Here is an 18804-nt window from a genome sequence, read left to right as displayed (position 1 = left end):
TACCATCGCAGTATGGATGGAGGGGTGTGTCCTCTTGAGTGAGATACCTGTATTTGACTGACAATCGCATCTGTACAATTCCCATCCATCTTCCTAACAATCAGTGCAGAGAAGTGGCAAGCCTGGTGCCTATGACAGGATGCACAGGGCATCAGGCTCCTATTTCTTCTGTTTCCTGGACATGCAGAGGGTGGCTTTAAATTAAACATTTATTTAATCCTAAAAATAAAAAGTGGAGTGAGCAGTATTATACAACGCTGTGGAAAAAGTAAGGTCGCACACAATAAGTAATGTCATTTTAATTACACGTAGACAGGTTGATGTTTGAACGTCATTTGAATATAAATAAGTGTAAATCTGTATTTTGCAGTTAAACAAATCCTGCATTCTGGGGTAGGAAAAGGAAGCAGGAACAGGGAATCAGTATCGTGTGGTGTCTGTTTAAGGCTACTTTTAGGCAGTGAGAGGAAGACGTCCCAGACTATTATCTACAGAAACTAATGGCACATCAAAGAAGCATTGGAGGGAAAGGTAGCCATTAGCTGTGCCCCGGACTCTTCCAGTCTGTTGTTCCTTCGGTGTTTATATTTCATAATATAACACATTTTGAAAATGTGAATTTTAGCCAACGTGATGTTAACATATGTTTATGCGCACAGCCATTTATGCGACTCGCCTGGGCACAGGATTTGTTGCTGAGACGGATAGCTTTTAATACTTTTGAATGATTATTTTAATGAGTGGTTGCAGATGAATCCTGAATCAGCAGCAGGAAATCTCATACAATGATCTTGAGAGCTGAAAATTAATTTCTGAATTTAGACTCAGTGATTTAGGAAGCATTTGCATGTGAACAATTATTGATTACATAGGTAGTTTAACATAGACCGATGTGCAATTCTTACTTTGCAAATGACTGCAATACATAGTCATTTTATTCAAATCACACAAGTGTACAGAGGGTACAAACTGATCTGACTACAGCATAGGCTCGTCCTTCTAACTCCGGTCAAGAAAACTCTTTGAGGAACCGGAGATGGAACCTTTGTAGACGTTTCAGCAGCACCTCCAGTGTCTTAGTTGAGGTCATAAGACAGAGTCTAGATGTGGAGACAGAAGAGATTTAGGATGAGTCAGCCATTCAGCCTGGGGAAGCTGAGAGATTTGTGCTGGTGATGTGGATACCTGATGTGGTGAGTGCCCTCCTTTTGGCCAAGCGAGCTGCCTGGTTCCAGGCACACCCCTTCTTCCTCCAGCAGCCTGGTGCAGTACAGCAGGTCAGCCTCCAAGCCTAACTCCTGGTAACGATTTGGTATATTATGGAAGCAACACGGACTGAAGTGGTGGCGAAGAAAAGGACAGCTCAATAATCAATATTTTAGCTGCATTATTATTATGCTTACCAAATTGTGTGCCTAAGTAAACATCCATATAATAATGAAAAGTACTCTATGAACGTCCGTATAAATGTTTACGCCCATCACCTGAAGCCTTGGTGATTACTGCACATGTGTCATGCGCCAAATGATATCGTGCAGCCCTACTGTCTTAATAAACAGAAATGAAAGACTAGCAAAAAGTACCATAATTGTTATTGAGAAGAAAAGGAGTAAGTCTCATGTCTCTGACTTAAAAATTAACTTGAAAATGATGTCATAGTTGATTTCCTCTGTCAGTCTCCTAAATAATGCGATTCTGACCTTGGCTCGTTGCACAGCTCTTTGGGGGAGGTGTAAGCGGGGGAAGGCATAGATACCCCCTCCCACAGCCTGACAGGTGAACCCCGGAATATCTTGCAAGACCTCCTGGACCCGACGCACATTACAGCTGAGGGTGTCCTTTTTGAATTTCACCTCCTTGTGGATGAAACATAAGATCACGATGCACAGACTCATACTTCAAAATTGATTTCTTTCAAAATTGTTCTTTCATATGAAAGATGCAAAATGAAGAATATCAGATCTAGTATCATATCACCTAGCCATTTTATTATATTGGAGAAGAAGAATGATCACCTGGCTGTACATTGTGTAGGAAGGGTCTCCTGGTCGTGGAGGATCGACCATAATGTTTAGCGCTATCTGACCAATCACAGCTGAGCCTGCCCCTGCAGACAACCACGTACAGGCCTTCTCCATAAAAGCAGGGTCAACGTTAACCAGCTCTACATAGCCACCACGGAGGCCACATCTGTGGAGAGAAATATGTGCCCATGATATATTATCTCTCACAACTACCCATGTCAGGTAACTTCTCATACTAACATAATTATTGTAGGAGCGTGTAAGAATTAAACTAGTGTTTCCCAACCTGGTCATCAGGGACCCCTAGACAATCCATGATTTGCTTTACCAGGAGCTGAGAGGGAATTAAAATATTGACGTTTGACAAAGAGCTGGGAGGGAACGAATCATAAGTGGGTCCCCGAGGACCGGGTCAGGAAACACTGTCTTAAATTATTCCAAGTGTTGTGAAGTTACTGGAAGACACATACGGGCCTCACATTATCCTACCATTACCCTAAAAATGTCATACAATACAATGACAATTTAATCTCTTTATATGATGAAAAAGCAATGTACATTATATGGACAAAACATTTATATTTACAGCATTTGGAAGACGCCCTTAGCCAGAGCGACTTGCATAAGTGTTTTAAGACTCCACAATGAATTCTTAAGATACTAGCTAAATAAAGACCCAGGCTATGAATACCATCTATCTGAATACTCTGTTGGGAAAGTGCAAATTTATTTTTTTTTAAATAAGGAAAAGAGCTCAGGGTGAGATGCTAGAAGTACTAATTCAGATATTTCTGAAAAAGGAATGTTTTAAGTCGTTGCTTGAAGATATTCAAGGATTCAGCTGTTCGGACATCTAGGGGGAGTTCATTCCACCAACTAGGTGCCAGGACAGAGAAGAGCCGAGATGTGTGTCTTCCTTGTGCCTTGAGTAGAGGTGGGACCAGTCGAGCAGTGCTGGAGGATCGGAGAGATCGTGGTGCAGTGCGGGGTGTGATGAGGACTTTTAGGTAGGATGGTGCCAGACCATTTTTGGCTTTGTATGCGAGCATCAGTGTTTTGAATCTGATGCGGGCAGCTACAGGAAGCCAGTGGAGAGAGCGCAGCAAAGGAGTGGTGTGGGAGAACTTGGGAAGGTTAAAAACAAGACGAGCAGCTGCATTCTGAATCAGTTGGAGGGGACAGATGGTGCACAGTGGTAAACCTGCTAGAAGCGAGTTGCAGTAGTCAAGGTGTGAGATGACGAGGGACTGGACGAGTATCTGGGTAGCCTGAGTGGAAAGAAATGGACGTATCCTCCTGATATTAAAGAGGAGAAACCGACAAGAGCAAGAAAGACTGGTGATATGTGAGGAAAAGGACAAACAATCGTCCATGGTAACCCCAAGTATTGGGACACCTGGCCATTACACCTGCAGGAACTTTTATGACATCCTATTCTATATCCATAGGCATCAATATGGACCCCCCCTTTGCAGTTATAACAGCTGCCACTCTTCTGGGAAGGCTTTCCACAAAATGTTGCAGTGTGTCTATGGGAATTTTTTCCCATTCATCCAGAAGAGCATTTATGAGGTCATGCACTGATGTAGGACATTGAATTGTCCAAAATGTCTTGGTATACTAAAGCTAAGGCGCCTAGACCAACCCCTGAAAAACAACCCCGTGCCATTATTCCTCCTCCACCTAAATGTACAGTTGGCACAATGCAGTCAGGCAGGTAGCATTCTAGGCCAAACCCAGAATCCATCATACTGCCATGACGGGTATTGTGATTTGTCACTCCACAGAACACGTTTCCACTGCTCCAGAGTCCAGTGGCTGCATGGTTTATACCATTCTATCTGATGCTTGACATTGCTCTTGGTGATATGAGGCTTGCATGTGTCCTGCCCTGATCATCCGCTTCTTCCATGTGCCACGCCCCCCTCGTTAACCTTGTGTGGAATCCCCGTGTGATCAGCTGTTTCTTGTTGCTCTCATTAGGTTGTTTCCCCAGTCCGGTCATTGTACTGTCAGTCTGCGTTCGCTTGCCTTGCCTTTCATTAAAACCCAGAGTCTTTCCTGACTCTTGGCATCCTGCTTTCCTTTGTTTGCGCTCTGTGCACCGATCGACGTGACAGAATGACCGGACTCGGCATGAAGACGCCTTCCCTCACAGAAGCGGAATACCTCAAAGAAATAGGTGAGGTAATTTATTGGCTCACCCAGCCCAAGGTGAAGAGGAACCCCGGGGCACAAGCCCTTGCTATCAGGTCGAGGGAGATCCTGGAGCAGATCTCCCTGCCCAAAGACTCACTCTGCATAGCGGAGGTGCGAACCAACCTACGGTGGAGGGGAGATGTGGCTGAGGCGATGATAAGACAAGTACACCTGGACAGTGTATTACCTCTCCCCCCGCCGTCAGGGCAGTAGGAACTCTCCGTCACCCCCACTGTGTCCGCTATAAAAAAGAAGCGGAGGGATCGCAAAGGGGAGGGCATCTCGAAAGTCCCATTGCAATTCCTGTCCTCTCGTCGGTGATTTTAGAGAGCCTGCACAGCAGCTGCGTCCTCGGAGAGCGCACCCGAAGCCTGCACAGCAGCTGTCCCCGTGGATAGTGCACCCAAGGCTCGTCTGCCTGCAGCTTCGCCGTCGTCCGCGCCTGAGACCCTAGCCAAACGGTTTTTCACCCTCCAGGGTCTGTACTGGCAGGTAATGATGGGGTAGTCAGTAGTACGAGACTCCCCAGGGGCTGCCATGCTCCTGGAACAGCTACGGGGGAAGTTCGCTGCAGTCACCCCAGCATCCCCACCCCAGCAGCTGGAAAAAGCAGAGGAGACCCTAAGGAAGCTGCTCCGCCCTCCACGTTTCCAGTCCCAGCAGATGATTCTCCGCCCCCAAGCAGCTCCCGCGGCGGATGACGCTCCGCTTCCAGCGGTTCCTGCGGTGGATGACGCTCTGCCCCCAAGCAGTTCCCGCGGCGGATGACGCTCCGCTCCCAGCGGTTCCCGCGGCGGATGACGCTCCGCCCCCAGCGGTTCCCGCGGCGGATGACGCTCCACCCCCAGCGGTTCCCGCGGCGGATGACGCTCCGCTCCCAGTGGTTCCCGCGGCGGATGACGCTCCGCCCCAAGCGGTTTCCGTGGCGGATGACGCTCTGCCCCCAGTGCTTCCACTGGGGGAGTGGGAGTTAGCCCGCAGCAGTTCCCACGGCCCCTCGGCCGCAGCCTCCTTGGCTCTGGACCCTCCCGTTCCAGTCCTCCTGGTTCCAGTCCCCCACATTCCCGACCCTCCAGTTCCTGTCTCCCTGGCTCATGCTCCCACTCCCTTGTCTGCAGCTTCCACAGCCCCAGGCCCTGTCCCCGAGGAGGTCCCTGATGACCTGAACACCACTCCTCCCTCCTTGATGGAGCTGGGGGAGGAACTTGAGTAGGACCCCTCGTGGATTACCCTGACTGTCCCAGTGGAACCCTCCAGTTGGTCACCTCAGCCACTGCCCACTCATCACAGCAGATCCCGGCCGCCACAGTCCCCTTCACCTCCCTCCTTGCTTTCTCCGCCAGCCCCTTCACCTTCCTTCTTGCCACCTTCAGTGTCCCCTTCAGCCCCTGCTCCGGCCTCGCAGTCGCTTGCTGCTCTGGCAGCTTCTGTCTCATGCCCACCGAGGGTTCCTCCAGCTCCCCGGTTCCACTCTCCCTTTGGTTCCTTGCCCCCCGTGTTTACTCCCTCTCCTGCTCCACCATTTCCATCCAGGTCCATTGTGCCCCCTGTGTTTTCTCCTGCTTCAGAAACCTTTGCACGCTATATGCAGCAGCACTCGGCGACCTCATTCTGTTATTTTAGGTGGTCTGCCACTTCGTGGCTGAGTTTCTGTTGTTCCTTAACACTTCCACTTTGGACTTTGCACCACTTACTGTTGTTATTGGAACATGTAATAGGGAAGAAATTTCACAAACTTGCAAAGGTGGCATCCTATGATAATACCACACTTGAATTCACTGAGCTATTCAGGATGACCCATTCTTTCACAAGTGTTTGTAAACCTAACTGCATGGCTAGGTGATTTTATACACCTGTGGCATTGGGTCTGAATATGACCCAAAACGTTTGCCCCAATAGTTTACATATAGTGCAGTTAATTAAGTGCTGTTACCTTTTAGTAGCACAAATATGCTTTCTCTCAGCTTGTTATTATATGCCATTATTTATCTTTCTGAACTAATGCTGTTTATACATGTTTTTGACAATTCATGTTTTATGGTGACAGGGTGTGGAGTTAATTTTGTGCCAAATTATTAAACAAAATTTTGAAAACCACAAGCAAATTATTAAATATCAGAATGAAAATATATTAAATTGCAAAAAAAAAAAATAGAATTAAATCTTCCATCTTTTTGTTTTGCTTTTGGAATGTTTATTATTTTTTGCTTCAGATTGTTTTCACTTTAACAGTTAGGCGGGTCTTAGATGGGGGTGTACACCTTACACGTCTATTGGTCATCTGGGATTTGGAGCAAAAATTCATCTGGGCACACCCTTCAGGTAATCCCAATATGGCGGAAAGGTCTGGAATTGCATTGCTATCATAAAATTGCACTTGCAAATTGTTTCATTCTGAAACTTAATAATTAGTTTCATTTTTTCAAAAAAAAAAAATTTCATATTTTTGGCACAAAATTAACTCCATAACAGGGTCACCCAATTTTGTAAGTTTTGAATGTCCTATATAACAACACAGATACGGACAACAATACAAACGATTAAAAGCCAAACCATTTTACAGGCACAAGACTGTGTAAAGACTTCATCTACATACTGAAGTGGATCAGAGTCTACTCAGAACCATCTACACATTTAAGTACTACCACCATTACTGAAATGACTCTTCACTGGACCCATGGACATACCCACAGGGAACGATACCAGTCCAGATATATCTAGTACTCACTCTCCCATGAAACCTTTGGATACGGAGTGGAAAGAGGCCAGTTGTACATTCTCAGAGTATGGTGGCCCCATCTCAAACAGCACTCTCTTATAGGACACAAAATCAGTGCCCCCCCCTTGCACAGTGTCCTGGTACACCTGAGTAGTTGGACAAGGAAGCAGAATCCAATTTATAATGCTGTGTCATGCATAAAACACAGCAATGAGTACATCCAGACAACTTCACAATTATGTATAAAGATATCCCCACATAACAAGTAACTCAATAATTCAATTTTTTACCTCATCGGCCATGAGGAAGAGCTTCTCCTCAGCCACAAATCGAATTACTTCTTCAATTATTTTCCTGCTCTGAACATTACCTTGAATTTTAAAAACAAGACGATAAAGCTTGTGAGCTGGGAGTGACGGATTACTAACTATATCAGCATCTACTGATGTTAAGTATTTTCAGTGAAAGTCATAAGTACCTAGTACGCACTGTGTGGAATGTCATTTTACTTTTTAATAAAAAAAATAATAATTTTAAGTAACAGCAGCTTCAGACGGCATCTATCTTCAGTACCTGTGGGATTGCTGGGGTTAATGACGTACAGCGCTCTGGGGTGGCAGTGAAGTCTGCCTGCTCGCACAGCACTCCGCAGCTCCTCCACCCTTAGTGCCCAGCCCTCCTCCTCACACAGGTAGTAAGGCACCATCTCTGCCCCCAGCTCCTCCATTGCCATGGCGAATAAGTCATAGGTGGGTATTGGGATTACCACACCTGTCTGAGCCGGTCCCTCTCCATCGACCAGCAGATTAAGGACAAACTTTGCAGGGCAGCAAAAAGAAACGAGGGGAGAGTCACCTTTATCAAAGGCACCGAGTAACAAATTTTTATTTCAAATGGGAAAATTTCAAAACCAAAAGTCTTGGTCACAAAAACGAAACTTGTAGGGAATAAGTGCCACTTTCTTTACTTTTTAGACATAAGAAATTAGGAATTTTCCAAGACTTGACTGGGTAGGCGGTATTATGAAATCTGACCCCAAATGAAGCTGAAACGTTAAATATTCAAGGCGTATCTTATTTTTGGATAAACATCTTTATTTAAAATAAATAAATAAATAATTATATACATACACACACACACACACACACACACACACACATATCTATATATATATATATATATATATATATATATATATATATATATCCTCCTCTCCTTGGGTCTTTGGTGGGTGGCTTTTGGTGGGGGGGGGGGCTAAAGGTTCATTTGATATGATGTATGATGTGGTGTATGGACAGTGTGACAGCGTGAAAAATTAGACAAGCCCCCCAACCCTAGAGTGGGCTAGAGATAAAGGTTGGGGGTTGGGAGGTGTGGGAGTAGTAGGGGTTAGATGGAGGGGAGGGGGTGTTGTGGCGGTCCTAGTAATATACAGTTACCATGGCCACATCGTAAAGTTCTCATTTATATTTATTTCCTCAGTATGATTTTCCTGGATATTCCATTCGCACTGTGTACACTTTATATTTACTTCTGCTATATTGTCGTGTCTGACTGTATGTCTGTATCTGTGGATTGCCTCTGTGCTGCTGTACACACAAGAATTTCCCACCTGAAATAAAGTAGATCTTATCTTATCTTACCATGAGAGCAGTCTGAGAGCCGGATGACATAATAATGTTCTCTGGGGATGCAGGCACTCCCCCGTCTCTCCGTGTGATGAAGTCAGACACACTGCTCTTCACATAGGGGATGCCACACACATCGGTGTATGAGCCTGAACACACATGTGGTCATACATTTTTACATTATCGCAAGAAAAAATCCTTCCAGGTCCAAGAGCACTGGAGAATAAAGGGTAACTCTTTACTTAAAGCACCCATTTATAATGCATTATAGATACCTTCAGCATTATAATGCATTCATAAAGTATTATAGACATGGAAATAACTATTTACAGAAAGGCATAACACATTTGCTCATTAAACATTATGAATGCTCTATGAAGTTCTCATCTGTAATTCACTATAAATACCTTCATAAGGCAGTACAAATCATCCTTAATTCTTATACTGACATTTATAATACATTATGAAGGTATCTATAGTGCATTATAGATAAGAGCTTCATAGACCGTTCATAAGGCAAAATACACATGGTTATAATGTGTTATGCCTTTTTATAAATAGCTATAGTCGTATTATTAATACTTTACGAATACATAACATTACAAATACACAAAGCCGTTTTCAATTACCTACACTCCCTCCTTCACACTCCCTCATAAGTCTCCAGGCTCTCTCCTTGACGTCAGCTGGAAGGGTGTTATCGTGGAGGAGCTCGGGGTAAATGCAGGCAGCAATGACCTGATCAATACAGAAGACACAGACAGAACTGAGATGTGGATGTCAGGAACATGGACAGAGTGACGGGAATCACAGAAAGACAGAGACTATTAGATGGGAAAAGTGGTAACAATAAGGTACCATTTTGTTACAAAATACACAAGAAGAAGAGACAAGTGATTTTTCTTATTTACTCAGAAGTAAACGAGACAATGCCAAGTAACGTATGCTGACTGTGTCTTGCCAAGAAAACATGGAAGACTTAATATTAGTTGTCAGTAAAACAGGACAGAGAGAGGCGTGAGTACGAACGTACCTGTCGGACAAAGGTTATTGGTTTCATTCCACCTCTGTGGGCATCACCTACGGAAACGTCAACCAGCTTCTTATATGGCTTTATCACCCCCTTCAAACAACATGGGAACCAGAAGATTAAGTAACAAGCAGTAGTTTTTCCAAAGCGATGCCGTAATCTTCCTGCACAGCGTTTACTGACGTTTACTGTCTCATTTTTCTACGTTATTTGTCCCCAGTCATATACAAACAACAGTGCATTGGATACACAGCAATACAGATATAAACTGGAAATACCCTTGAAAAAGCAAAATGTTTGCAGCTGACTTGTGGCAAACTTGGGGCTGATTTGCGGCAGGTAAATTAGCTTGTTAAAAACTGTTGCCATGAGTTTGCCAGTGTTGGCCACTATCAGTAAACTTCTAGCAACATTTTGGCAATAATGGCAAACATGTTCACCAACAACATGCTGTATAGTTTGCCATTAGTGACAAACATGTCGGCCAATTTACCACCAGTTTGCCATAGATAGCATTTCTGCCATTAATGGTATTATTCATAATTTTCCAGTGTAATTGTTTTATTATTTTCCCTTATTATCTCACTGTTTTGCTTGATTTACAATGTACATTATAATGCCTTTATATATAGCGTATTTTTTACAATATTCAAAAAATAAATATCCATCCATCCATCATCTTCCGTTTAATCCAGGGTCGGGTCGCGGGGGCAACAGTCTCAGCAGGGAGGCCCAGACTTCCCTCTCCCTGGCCACTTCATCCAGCTCCTCTGGGGGGACCCCGAGGCGTTCCCAGGCCAGTCGAGAGACATAGTCTCTCCAGCGTGTCCTGGGTCTTCCCCGGGGTCTCCTCCCAGTGGGACATGCCTGGAATACCTCCCCAGGGAGGCGTCCCGGAGGCATCCTGATCAGATGCCCGAGCCACCTCATCTGGCTCCTCTCGATGGCCCTATAGGACTCCTTCTTCAGCTTGACGGCATCCCTCACCACCGGTGTCCACCAGCGGGTTCAGGGATTGCCGCCGCAACAGGCACCGACCACCTTACGGCCGCAGCTCCGGTCAGCCGCCTCCACAATGGAGGCGCGGAACATGGCCCATTCGGACTCAATGTCCCCCGCCTCCCCCAGGATATGGGAGAAGTTCTGCTGGAGGTAGGAGTTGAAACTCCTCCTGACAGGGGATTCCGCCAGACGTTCCCAGCAGACCCACACTATACGCTTGGGCCTGCCAGGCCTGGCCGGCTTCCTCCCCCACCAGCGGAGCCAACCCACCACCAGGTAGTGATCGGTTGACAGCTCCGCCCCTCTCTTCACCCGAGTGTCCAAAACATGCGGCCGCAAGTCCGACGACACGACTACAAAGTCGATCATCGAACTGCGGCCTAGGGTGTCCTGGTGCCAAGTGCACATATGGACACCCTTATGCTTGAACATGGTGTTCATTATGGACAGTCCGTGACGAGCACAGAAGTCCAATAACAAAGCACCGCTCGGGTTCAGATCGGGGGAGCCGTTCCTCCCAATCACGCCCCTCCAGGTCTCACTGTCATTGCCCACGGGAGCATTGAAGTCCCCCAGCAGAACAAGAGAGTCCCCAGGAGGAGCATTCTCCAACACCCCTTCCAAGGACTCCAAAAAGGGTGGGTATTCTGAACTGCCGTTTGGCGCATACTGTAAGCGCAAACAACAGTCCCACCACCCGAAGGCGAAGGAAGGCTACCCTCTCGTCCACTGCGGTAAACCCCAATGTACAGGCGCCCAGCCAAGGGGCAATAAGTATGCCCAACCCCGCTCGGCGCCTCCCCCCATGGGCAACTCCAGAATAGAAAAGGGTCCAGAGGCCAAGCCGTGCGTCGAGGCGAGTCCGACTATATCTAGCCGGAACCTCACAGCCTCGCGCACCAGCTCAGGCTCTTTCCCCATCAGAGAGGTGACATTCCATGTCCCTAGAGCTAGCTTCTGCAGCCGAGGATCGGACCGCCAAGGTCCTCGGCTCTGGCCGCCGCCCAGATCACCTCGCACCCGACCCCTATGGCCCCTCCCATAGGTGATGAGCCCATTGGAGGGGGGACCCACATGCCTTGTTCGGGCTGTGCCCGACCAGGCCCCATGAGTGTAGGCCTGGCCACCAGGCACTCGCCATCAAGCTCCACCCCCAGGCCTGGCTCCAGGGGGGGGGCCCGGTGACCTGCGTCCAGGCAAGGGAAATTGTGGGTCCAAAATCTTCTTCTTCATAGGCGTAAATATGTCACCTAAATTATTATTTGAATAATAACACATCATTGAACTTAAATGATACCAGCAACCATTAAAATGATCTGTAAAAGTCTCCCATCAATCTCATTGGGCAGGCTCTTAACAAAGCCTAACATCTCATCGGTTATATTGCAAACTAAGCCACTACAGGTCAATTTGCCGGATAGAGTCAATTGAATTTTCATTTATAACGACATTTACGTAAGAACATAAGAAATTTACGAATGAGAGGAAGCCATTTAGCCCATCAAGCTTGTTTGCGCAATGCTGGTCTTAGATCATTGCTGGACCTTCCCCAGAACGGATAATATGGTGAATCATCATCACAAACTCATTACTACACATTAATTCTTATAGGACTTTAGTTTTAAATGCAGTATGCATTACTGTCATTATTCTTAAAGGTAAAAGTCTGTTTTTATTGAGCTATATATGGGTAATATGATTTGATTTTTAATATTATATACAGTATGGACATATGCATATATGGTTTGCCTGCATTTTAAAGGCAGGTTAAATGTTAATTTATTTTGTAGTACTATTTTTTAAATGACCAATCTGTAATAACTCTAACTATGATTTGTTATACTTAAGGTTATTTTAGATAATTTCAGTGTGGCGCAAAGACAAATTTTAGAAATAATCCGTGCAGTTTAATATAAATTAAAATTGAAATGTAAATGATATTATGTGTCACAGAATGTTTTTCATTTGGTAGTGCACTGACATTCTTGTTTATTTCCAAAATAATAATCACAATAATAAAAAAATGTTATAATGCATCATTGTTGCATTGAGTTTTGTTGTGGTTAATTCAGCTATATTTATTAAATGAACTGTATTATGTTTCATCAGAAGTTCTGTATTTTTGGATATAAAAGGCTTAGCTTCACTGAAATATTTGCCAGAAACAGATAAAATGTGACTTTGCAGCAAACATGCTGCAAATAGTAAAAACTGTAGCAAACTTGCATCTATAAAATAGAAATAAGAATCAATTGCTTGCCATAAGTTTCCCCCAAAGTTAGCCAGAAGTCCACCGGAAGTTTGCCACAAACGTAATTTGTTTTTGAAAATGTGACCTTCCTGCAAATGTGTAGCATCGTTGGCAAAGATTAACCACAACTGTCAGTCCGAAACCTAAAATGCTTATAAGGGTACAAATCAGTGTCACCTTTCCTTCCAGAAAGAGGGACGCAAATACGAGCCTATTTAAAATGCAATGTAACTCATACAATGGTTAACGTGGAAAATCAATAACCATTTGCAGCCAGCAAGATTTACAAGTATTTAATGATTGTTTTTTTTATTATTTCATGTTACATATCAACCAAAAATATATGCACAAATGATTCTGAAGGTTATTCTTAGGAGTCATGATGAATGTAATTTTATAAGTAAAAGGCTACATTAACTGATAAAAAAAACTTTATCCAATTTGAACAGACTAGCTACTATGAGAAAATTTTATTTTTTAACTGGAGAATTTTCATTTGCTCTAAATAATGTGATACAATATTACATAAAAGGAGAAGGGAATATGTGTTTTGTGGGTATAGAAAAAGCCTATGATGACCTTTCCTGATTTATCATTGTGTGAACAGATTGATGTGCTCATTGTCACGTCTGTGCCACGATTGCAGTATCTGAAACGAGGTTATTGTTCTACCAATGGTTTTATCTCTGCTAGTGGGTCCTGATTTTCACGAAAGAGCTTGTCAAGCCACATCGGTATAACAGACATCTGATTGAGGTATAAGCTTTTCCCATGTTGTCATACTTTTTGCATCAGTGATCTATAGTACTAAACTTGTCAGGAAGCATGAAGTGTTGTGTCACCGTGAATAAGACCCAGCGACACTGAGAATAGGGTGCTTTTTTGCTCTAACAATGTGGTCCGCAGGAGAAGCAGAGCAGGCTGGGAAGAGTTTTCTAGGGATTGATTCATCATGGAAGCTAAGGAAAGTTTAATTGTTAGACTAGATAGCCTCCAATATCTTTCTATAACTCTAGCAAGGAATGTTGCTCACAAGCATGCCACAATCCACATATATGACACTAAGCTAAAAATAATGGCGAAAAATGGAGATCTGGCAAGAAACTAACAGCTAAAATCAAATTAAGGTCCTAATGGACCAATTTCCCTAATTATCCCCCCCCCAGGAGTCACACATTGTTCATGACTATTAAATTAATTATTATGTATGTTTATTTATAAATGTAACATTGATATATCTGTTACTTAAACATAATATCACCGCCCTGTATTCAGACCCTTTTACCTGATCATGACTCTTTGTGTACTGGTCTGTGTACCAGAGATTCCAGTTTACCTCCTCCTCACTGCCCCCTAAGACCAGCATAACCAGCACAGCTCTCTCCCACCTGCTTCAGTTCCGTTGTAATCTGCATGGCTCGTCTGCCCAGGTCCTCCTGCTCACAGATGCAGATTCTTTGCATCCTTGAGTTAATCTTTCTCAGGACTGACATTATTCTCCTCTTCTGTTCTTCTGTTTCCTGGAGTGACCTCTATGTCCGTGTTCTGGCTCTATCAGTGATGTAACCACTACCCCAGGTGAAAGAAAAATACACCGCTGTACTCAGAAATCATGAACTCGCTCTTGATATATATACTTTTGTCACTGTCACACGTAGTTATCTCACTAGACATTGGAGCGAAGGTTGCTTGTACAGTATAGTTTTTTTGAGCGCAATCATGCAAGTTAACATTTGAGCTCCACATGTTAATGTGTCTGTCCTGTATCCAGGGATACATTACTCAGTTCTAAAATGGTTTTAAAATAAGTCCTTCATGATCAACTGCATCCTCTTGGTGTTCAAAAGACTATGGAGGATGTAACGTAAAAGTACCTCCATATCCAGTAATGATTCTCGGAGTAGAAGGGGAGTGTGACATATTATTCAGCGGGGTTTCTGCTGAACATTATTATTACCTTAGTTTCTCTGTAAAATACTGTAATTTCGATACACTGCCTTTATTCATTTACAATTACAGATGCATTGTTGAATTATGTGTCCTGATGTGTCATAATATTTTACATTATCTGTTTGTATCATTTTGTTAACATGTAAGGTGTAATGTACCAAAAATGACATGCCCCTATATTTTAGATTTTATGAGCACAGTCTTTATGTGCGAGTTCATTACCTGCAGTACATTTCTGTTTAAGTAACGTTTTCATTTGAGTTAGCCGGAGAAGGAGTCTTTATATATTCATATATATATATATATGTATATATATGTATATATATATATATATATATATATATATATATATATATATATATATATATATATGAAAAGGATGCAACCTTGTTGTTGGTGCTGTGAGCAAAAGCAAAATGAGGAAGCAGAACTGGGATTGTATCTGAACCTGAAAAGTTTAAATCCTCAGTAGGAGAACCCTGCCGAAAAATATATATATACACACATACAGTACACAATCACTGGCCACTTTATTAGGTACACCTTGCTAGTACTGGGTTGGACCCCCTTTTGCCTTCAGAACTGCCTTAATCATTTGTGGCATAGATTCAACAAGGTACTGGAAACATTATTGGTCCATTTTGATATTGAGATATTGGTCCATTTTGACATGATTGCATCACGCAGTTGCTGCAGATTTGTCGGCTGTACATCCATGATGCGAATCTCCTGTTCCACCACATCCCAAAGGTGCTCTATTAGATTGAGATCTGGTGACTGTGGAGGCCATTTGAGTAGTGAACTCATTGTCATGTTCAAGGAACCAGTCTGAGATGATTCAAGCTTTATGACATGGTGCATTATCCTGCTGAAAGTAGCAATCAGAAGATGGGTACACTGTGGTCATAAAAGGATGGACATGGTCAGCAACAATACTCAGGTAGGTTGTGGTGTAGCAATGATGATCAATTAGTACTAAGGGGCCCAAAGTGTGCCAAGAAAATGTCCCCCACACCATTACACCACCACCACCAGCCTGAACCGTTGATACAAGGCAGGATGGATCCATGCTTTCATGTTGTTGACGCCAAATTCTGACCCTAATATCCGAATGTAAAATCTGAAGTAAAATGTAAAAAGAATATTTAGGTGATATACATTTACAGAGGGTATGCAATGACATCACTTTCCCGCTGAAACACGTCCTCACTGATATAAGTGGCAAAACATGCTGCAGTACAGCTGATTTTAGTCAGCAAAACTGCAAAACATACAATTATATGCTTAGAATAAAGAGAGTTAGACTCTACAGGGAACTGTAAAACTTACCAAAGGACAAGCAGACCATGGACATTGATGTGACCAGGAATCAAGTTTCCTGAGAACATGTTTTATAGAAGTTATCTGGCTTAGTTATGTCTCTAAACATGATTTGTGGAGTAGGCCCTTATGAAGAAATTGGTTTGTTTTCGCTAGCTATGACACATTATATGCATATATACACACACACAACACACACACACACACATACACACACACACACACACACACATACATACATACATACATATATATATATATATATATATATATATATATATATATATATAAAGAGAGAGAGAGCACCCCCCGCTGGTAGATCCCTGCATGCCCCACCTATGCGCGCACATATACACACGTGGACAAAATTGTTGGTACCCTTCAGTCAATGAAAGAAAAACTCACAATGGTCACAGAAATAACTTTAATCTGACAAAAGTAATAATAAATAAAAATTCTATGAAATTTAACTAATAAAAGTCAGACATTGATTTTCAACCAAGCTTCAACAGAATTAATTTAAAAAAAACTCATGAAACGTTACTTACAAAAAGGAAGGAACATTATTCAAAATCTTTAATGGCGACCTAATTTTAATATATATATATATATATATATATATAAATTATACGGACACAAACTGTATTGTGTCATTCTACATCTTGTTTTGATAATATTGTAACGGAGTTGGACTGTAGGGGGCGGCGGCACCCATAATGCTTCCGGACCAGGGAGGCATGGCCCACTGCATGCGGCAGGCACCCCCCCGGCAGCCCATCCACGGAGCCTCGGCCCCAGACCCGCCCACACCGGCATGGCGGTGCAGACGAGCCCGACGGCCTCCCCATCCCACATCCCCCCGAGTGCATCCCCACCCAGGAAGATGAGGCCCCCGAACCTCCTATGCCACCCCCCAGGTCAGACCCGTAACCATTCAGTGGACAGTGGTGGGGCACCAGAGACCCGCAATAGCCGGGACGCCCGGCCCCAGCCCCAAGGCTGGAGTGGCGAAGCCCCATTACAGTATTAGTGTATGTTATATATTAACCATTTTTGGTTATTAACCCTGTCCATTTTTGAGTGTTTTAGTATCCCTTGGGATTCTTGCTTATTGCATGATATGTACATGAGTCAGCAAGAAGAGTCAGTTGTATATCTTTATTTAAGAACATAAGAACATAAGAACTATACAAACGAGAGGAGGCCATTCGGCCCATCAAGCTCGCTTGGGGAGAACTAAACTAATAGCTCAGAGTCGTTAAAATCTTATCTAGCTCTGATTTAAAGGAACCCAAGGATTCAGCTTGCACTACATTATCAGGAAGGCTATTCCATACTCTGACTACGCGCTGTGTAAAGAAGTGCTTCCTTAAATCCAGCTTGAAATGTTCTCCTGCTAATTTCCACCTATGGCCACGAGTTCGTGTATTTAAACTAATGCTGAAGTAACTATTTGGTTGAACAGCATCCAAACCTGTTAGAATCTTATATACCTGGATCATGTCCCCCCTCAGACTCCTTTGCTTGAGACTGAACAGATTTAGCTCAAGTAACCGTTCCTCGTATGACAGTCCTCTAAGACCAGGAATCATTTTTGTGGCCCTACGCTGCACCTTTTCTAAGGCCACAATGTCCTTTTTAAGATATGGTGACCAAACCTGCACACAATATTCTAGGTGAGGTCTCACCAAGGAATTGTATAATCTTAGCATTACCTCCCTTGACTTAAACTCCACACACCTGGAGATATTCCCCAACATCTTATTGGCCTTTTTTATTGCTTCCCCACACTGGCGAGAATGGGACATGGAAGCATCAACATACACACCAAGGTCTTTCTCATGATCAGCTACCTTTATTTCAGTGACACCCATGAAATACCTGTACTTTACATTTCTGCTCCCTAGATGGAGTACCTTATATTTATCAACGTTAAATTTCATCTGCCAGGTATCGGCCCAGTCAATAATTAAATCAAGATCCCGCTGTAGCTGCTGAGCCGCTAATTCAGTATCTGCTACACCACCCACCTTGGTGTCATCTGCAAATTTCACCAGTTTACTGTATATATTGGTATCCATATCATTTATGTAAATTAGGAACAATAGTGGTCCTAAAATCGAACCCTGCAGTACCCCACTATGAACGCAGGCCCACTGTGACATTGTGCCTCTTATAACTACTCGCTTCCTCGTTTCCTATCTGTTAACCAGTTATCAATTTGTTCTTTACAGTAACTTTTCTGGAGTACTGAATATGGCAAACATGACTGATAACTAATATGTAACAACTGTACAGTATGCAAATATTTTTGGTAGACGACCATACTTTTTTATTATAGTCTTACAGTTTTTACTTTGCATGCCAACAACTATTTTGAGTGGTAGTGTTTTCATTTCTTTGTGAGTTTAGCTAGAATTTTAGGGTTTGTGCTTAGTGGATTGAATAAAGGAGAGGAGATTTTAGGAAATGTTTTAGCATTTCAGAAAAACTGTAAAATGTTAAGGCATGTCAGACTACTTTGAAAGTGGGTGAGAGGCCTCAGACTCCAAAGGGTTACAGTAAATACTTATTATGCTATGTTTCTTTCATGTTCCTGTTTTTGAGTCTGGTACTATGACAAAAAATTCCCAATCTATCTATTGAGTGCTACTTTATCATTCCATCCTGTTTGTGCAATG

The 18804-nt window shown here is 43.3% G+C and overlaps 1 protein-coding gene across 3 annotated transcripts; it reads right to left on the bottom strand.

Annotated features, from left to right (window-relative positions):
• Positions 1-283: 283 nt before the first annotated feature.
• Positions 284-14536, bottom strand: LOC125740674 (alanine aminotransferase 2-like). 3 transcript variants are annotated; one of them, XM_049012140.1, is made up of 11 exons: positions 14242-14536; positions 9604-9693; positions 9200-9308; positions 8586-8719; positions 7516-7759; positions 7233-7312; positions 6952-7088; positions 2016-2190; positions 1701-1856; positions 1186-1298; positions 284-1100 (listed from the first exon to the last, which is right to left on the bottom strand). In XM_049012140.1, exons 1-11 carry the CDS (start codon positions 14344-14346, stop codon positions 1010-1012), a joined length of 1434 nt encoding a protein of 477 aa, XP_048868097.1. In that variant the 5' UTR covers positions 14347-14536; the 3' UTR covers positions 284-1009. The 3 variants fall into 3 exon arrangements, with proteins under 3 accessions (XP_048868097.1, XP_048868099.1, XP_048868098.1); XM_049012142.1 differs by having other exon boundaries at positions 14190-14265; XM_049012141.1 differs by having other exon boundaries at positions 14139-14264.
• Between the last annotated feature and the right edge of the window lie 4268 nt (positions 14537-18804).

Source organism: Brienomyrus brachyistius, chromosome 4, assembly GCF_023856365.1.
Source record: "Brienomyrus brachyistius isolate T26 chromosome 4, BBRACH_0.4, whole genome shotgun sequence".
Classification (NCBI taxonomy): domain Eukaryota; kingdom Metazoa; phylum Chordata; class Actinopteri; order Osteoglossiformes; family Mormyridae; genus Brienomyrus; species Brienomyrus brachyistius.
The sequence above is the reverse complement of the archived record's forward strand: the minus strand, read 5'-3'. Positions and strand labels throughout refer to the sequence as shown.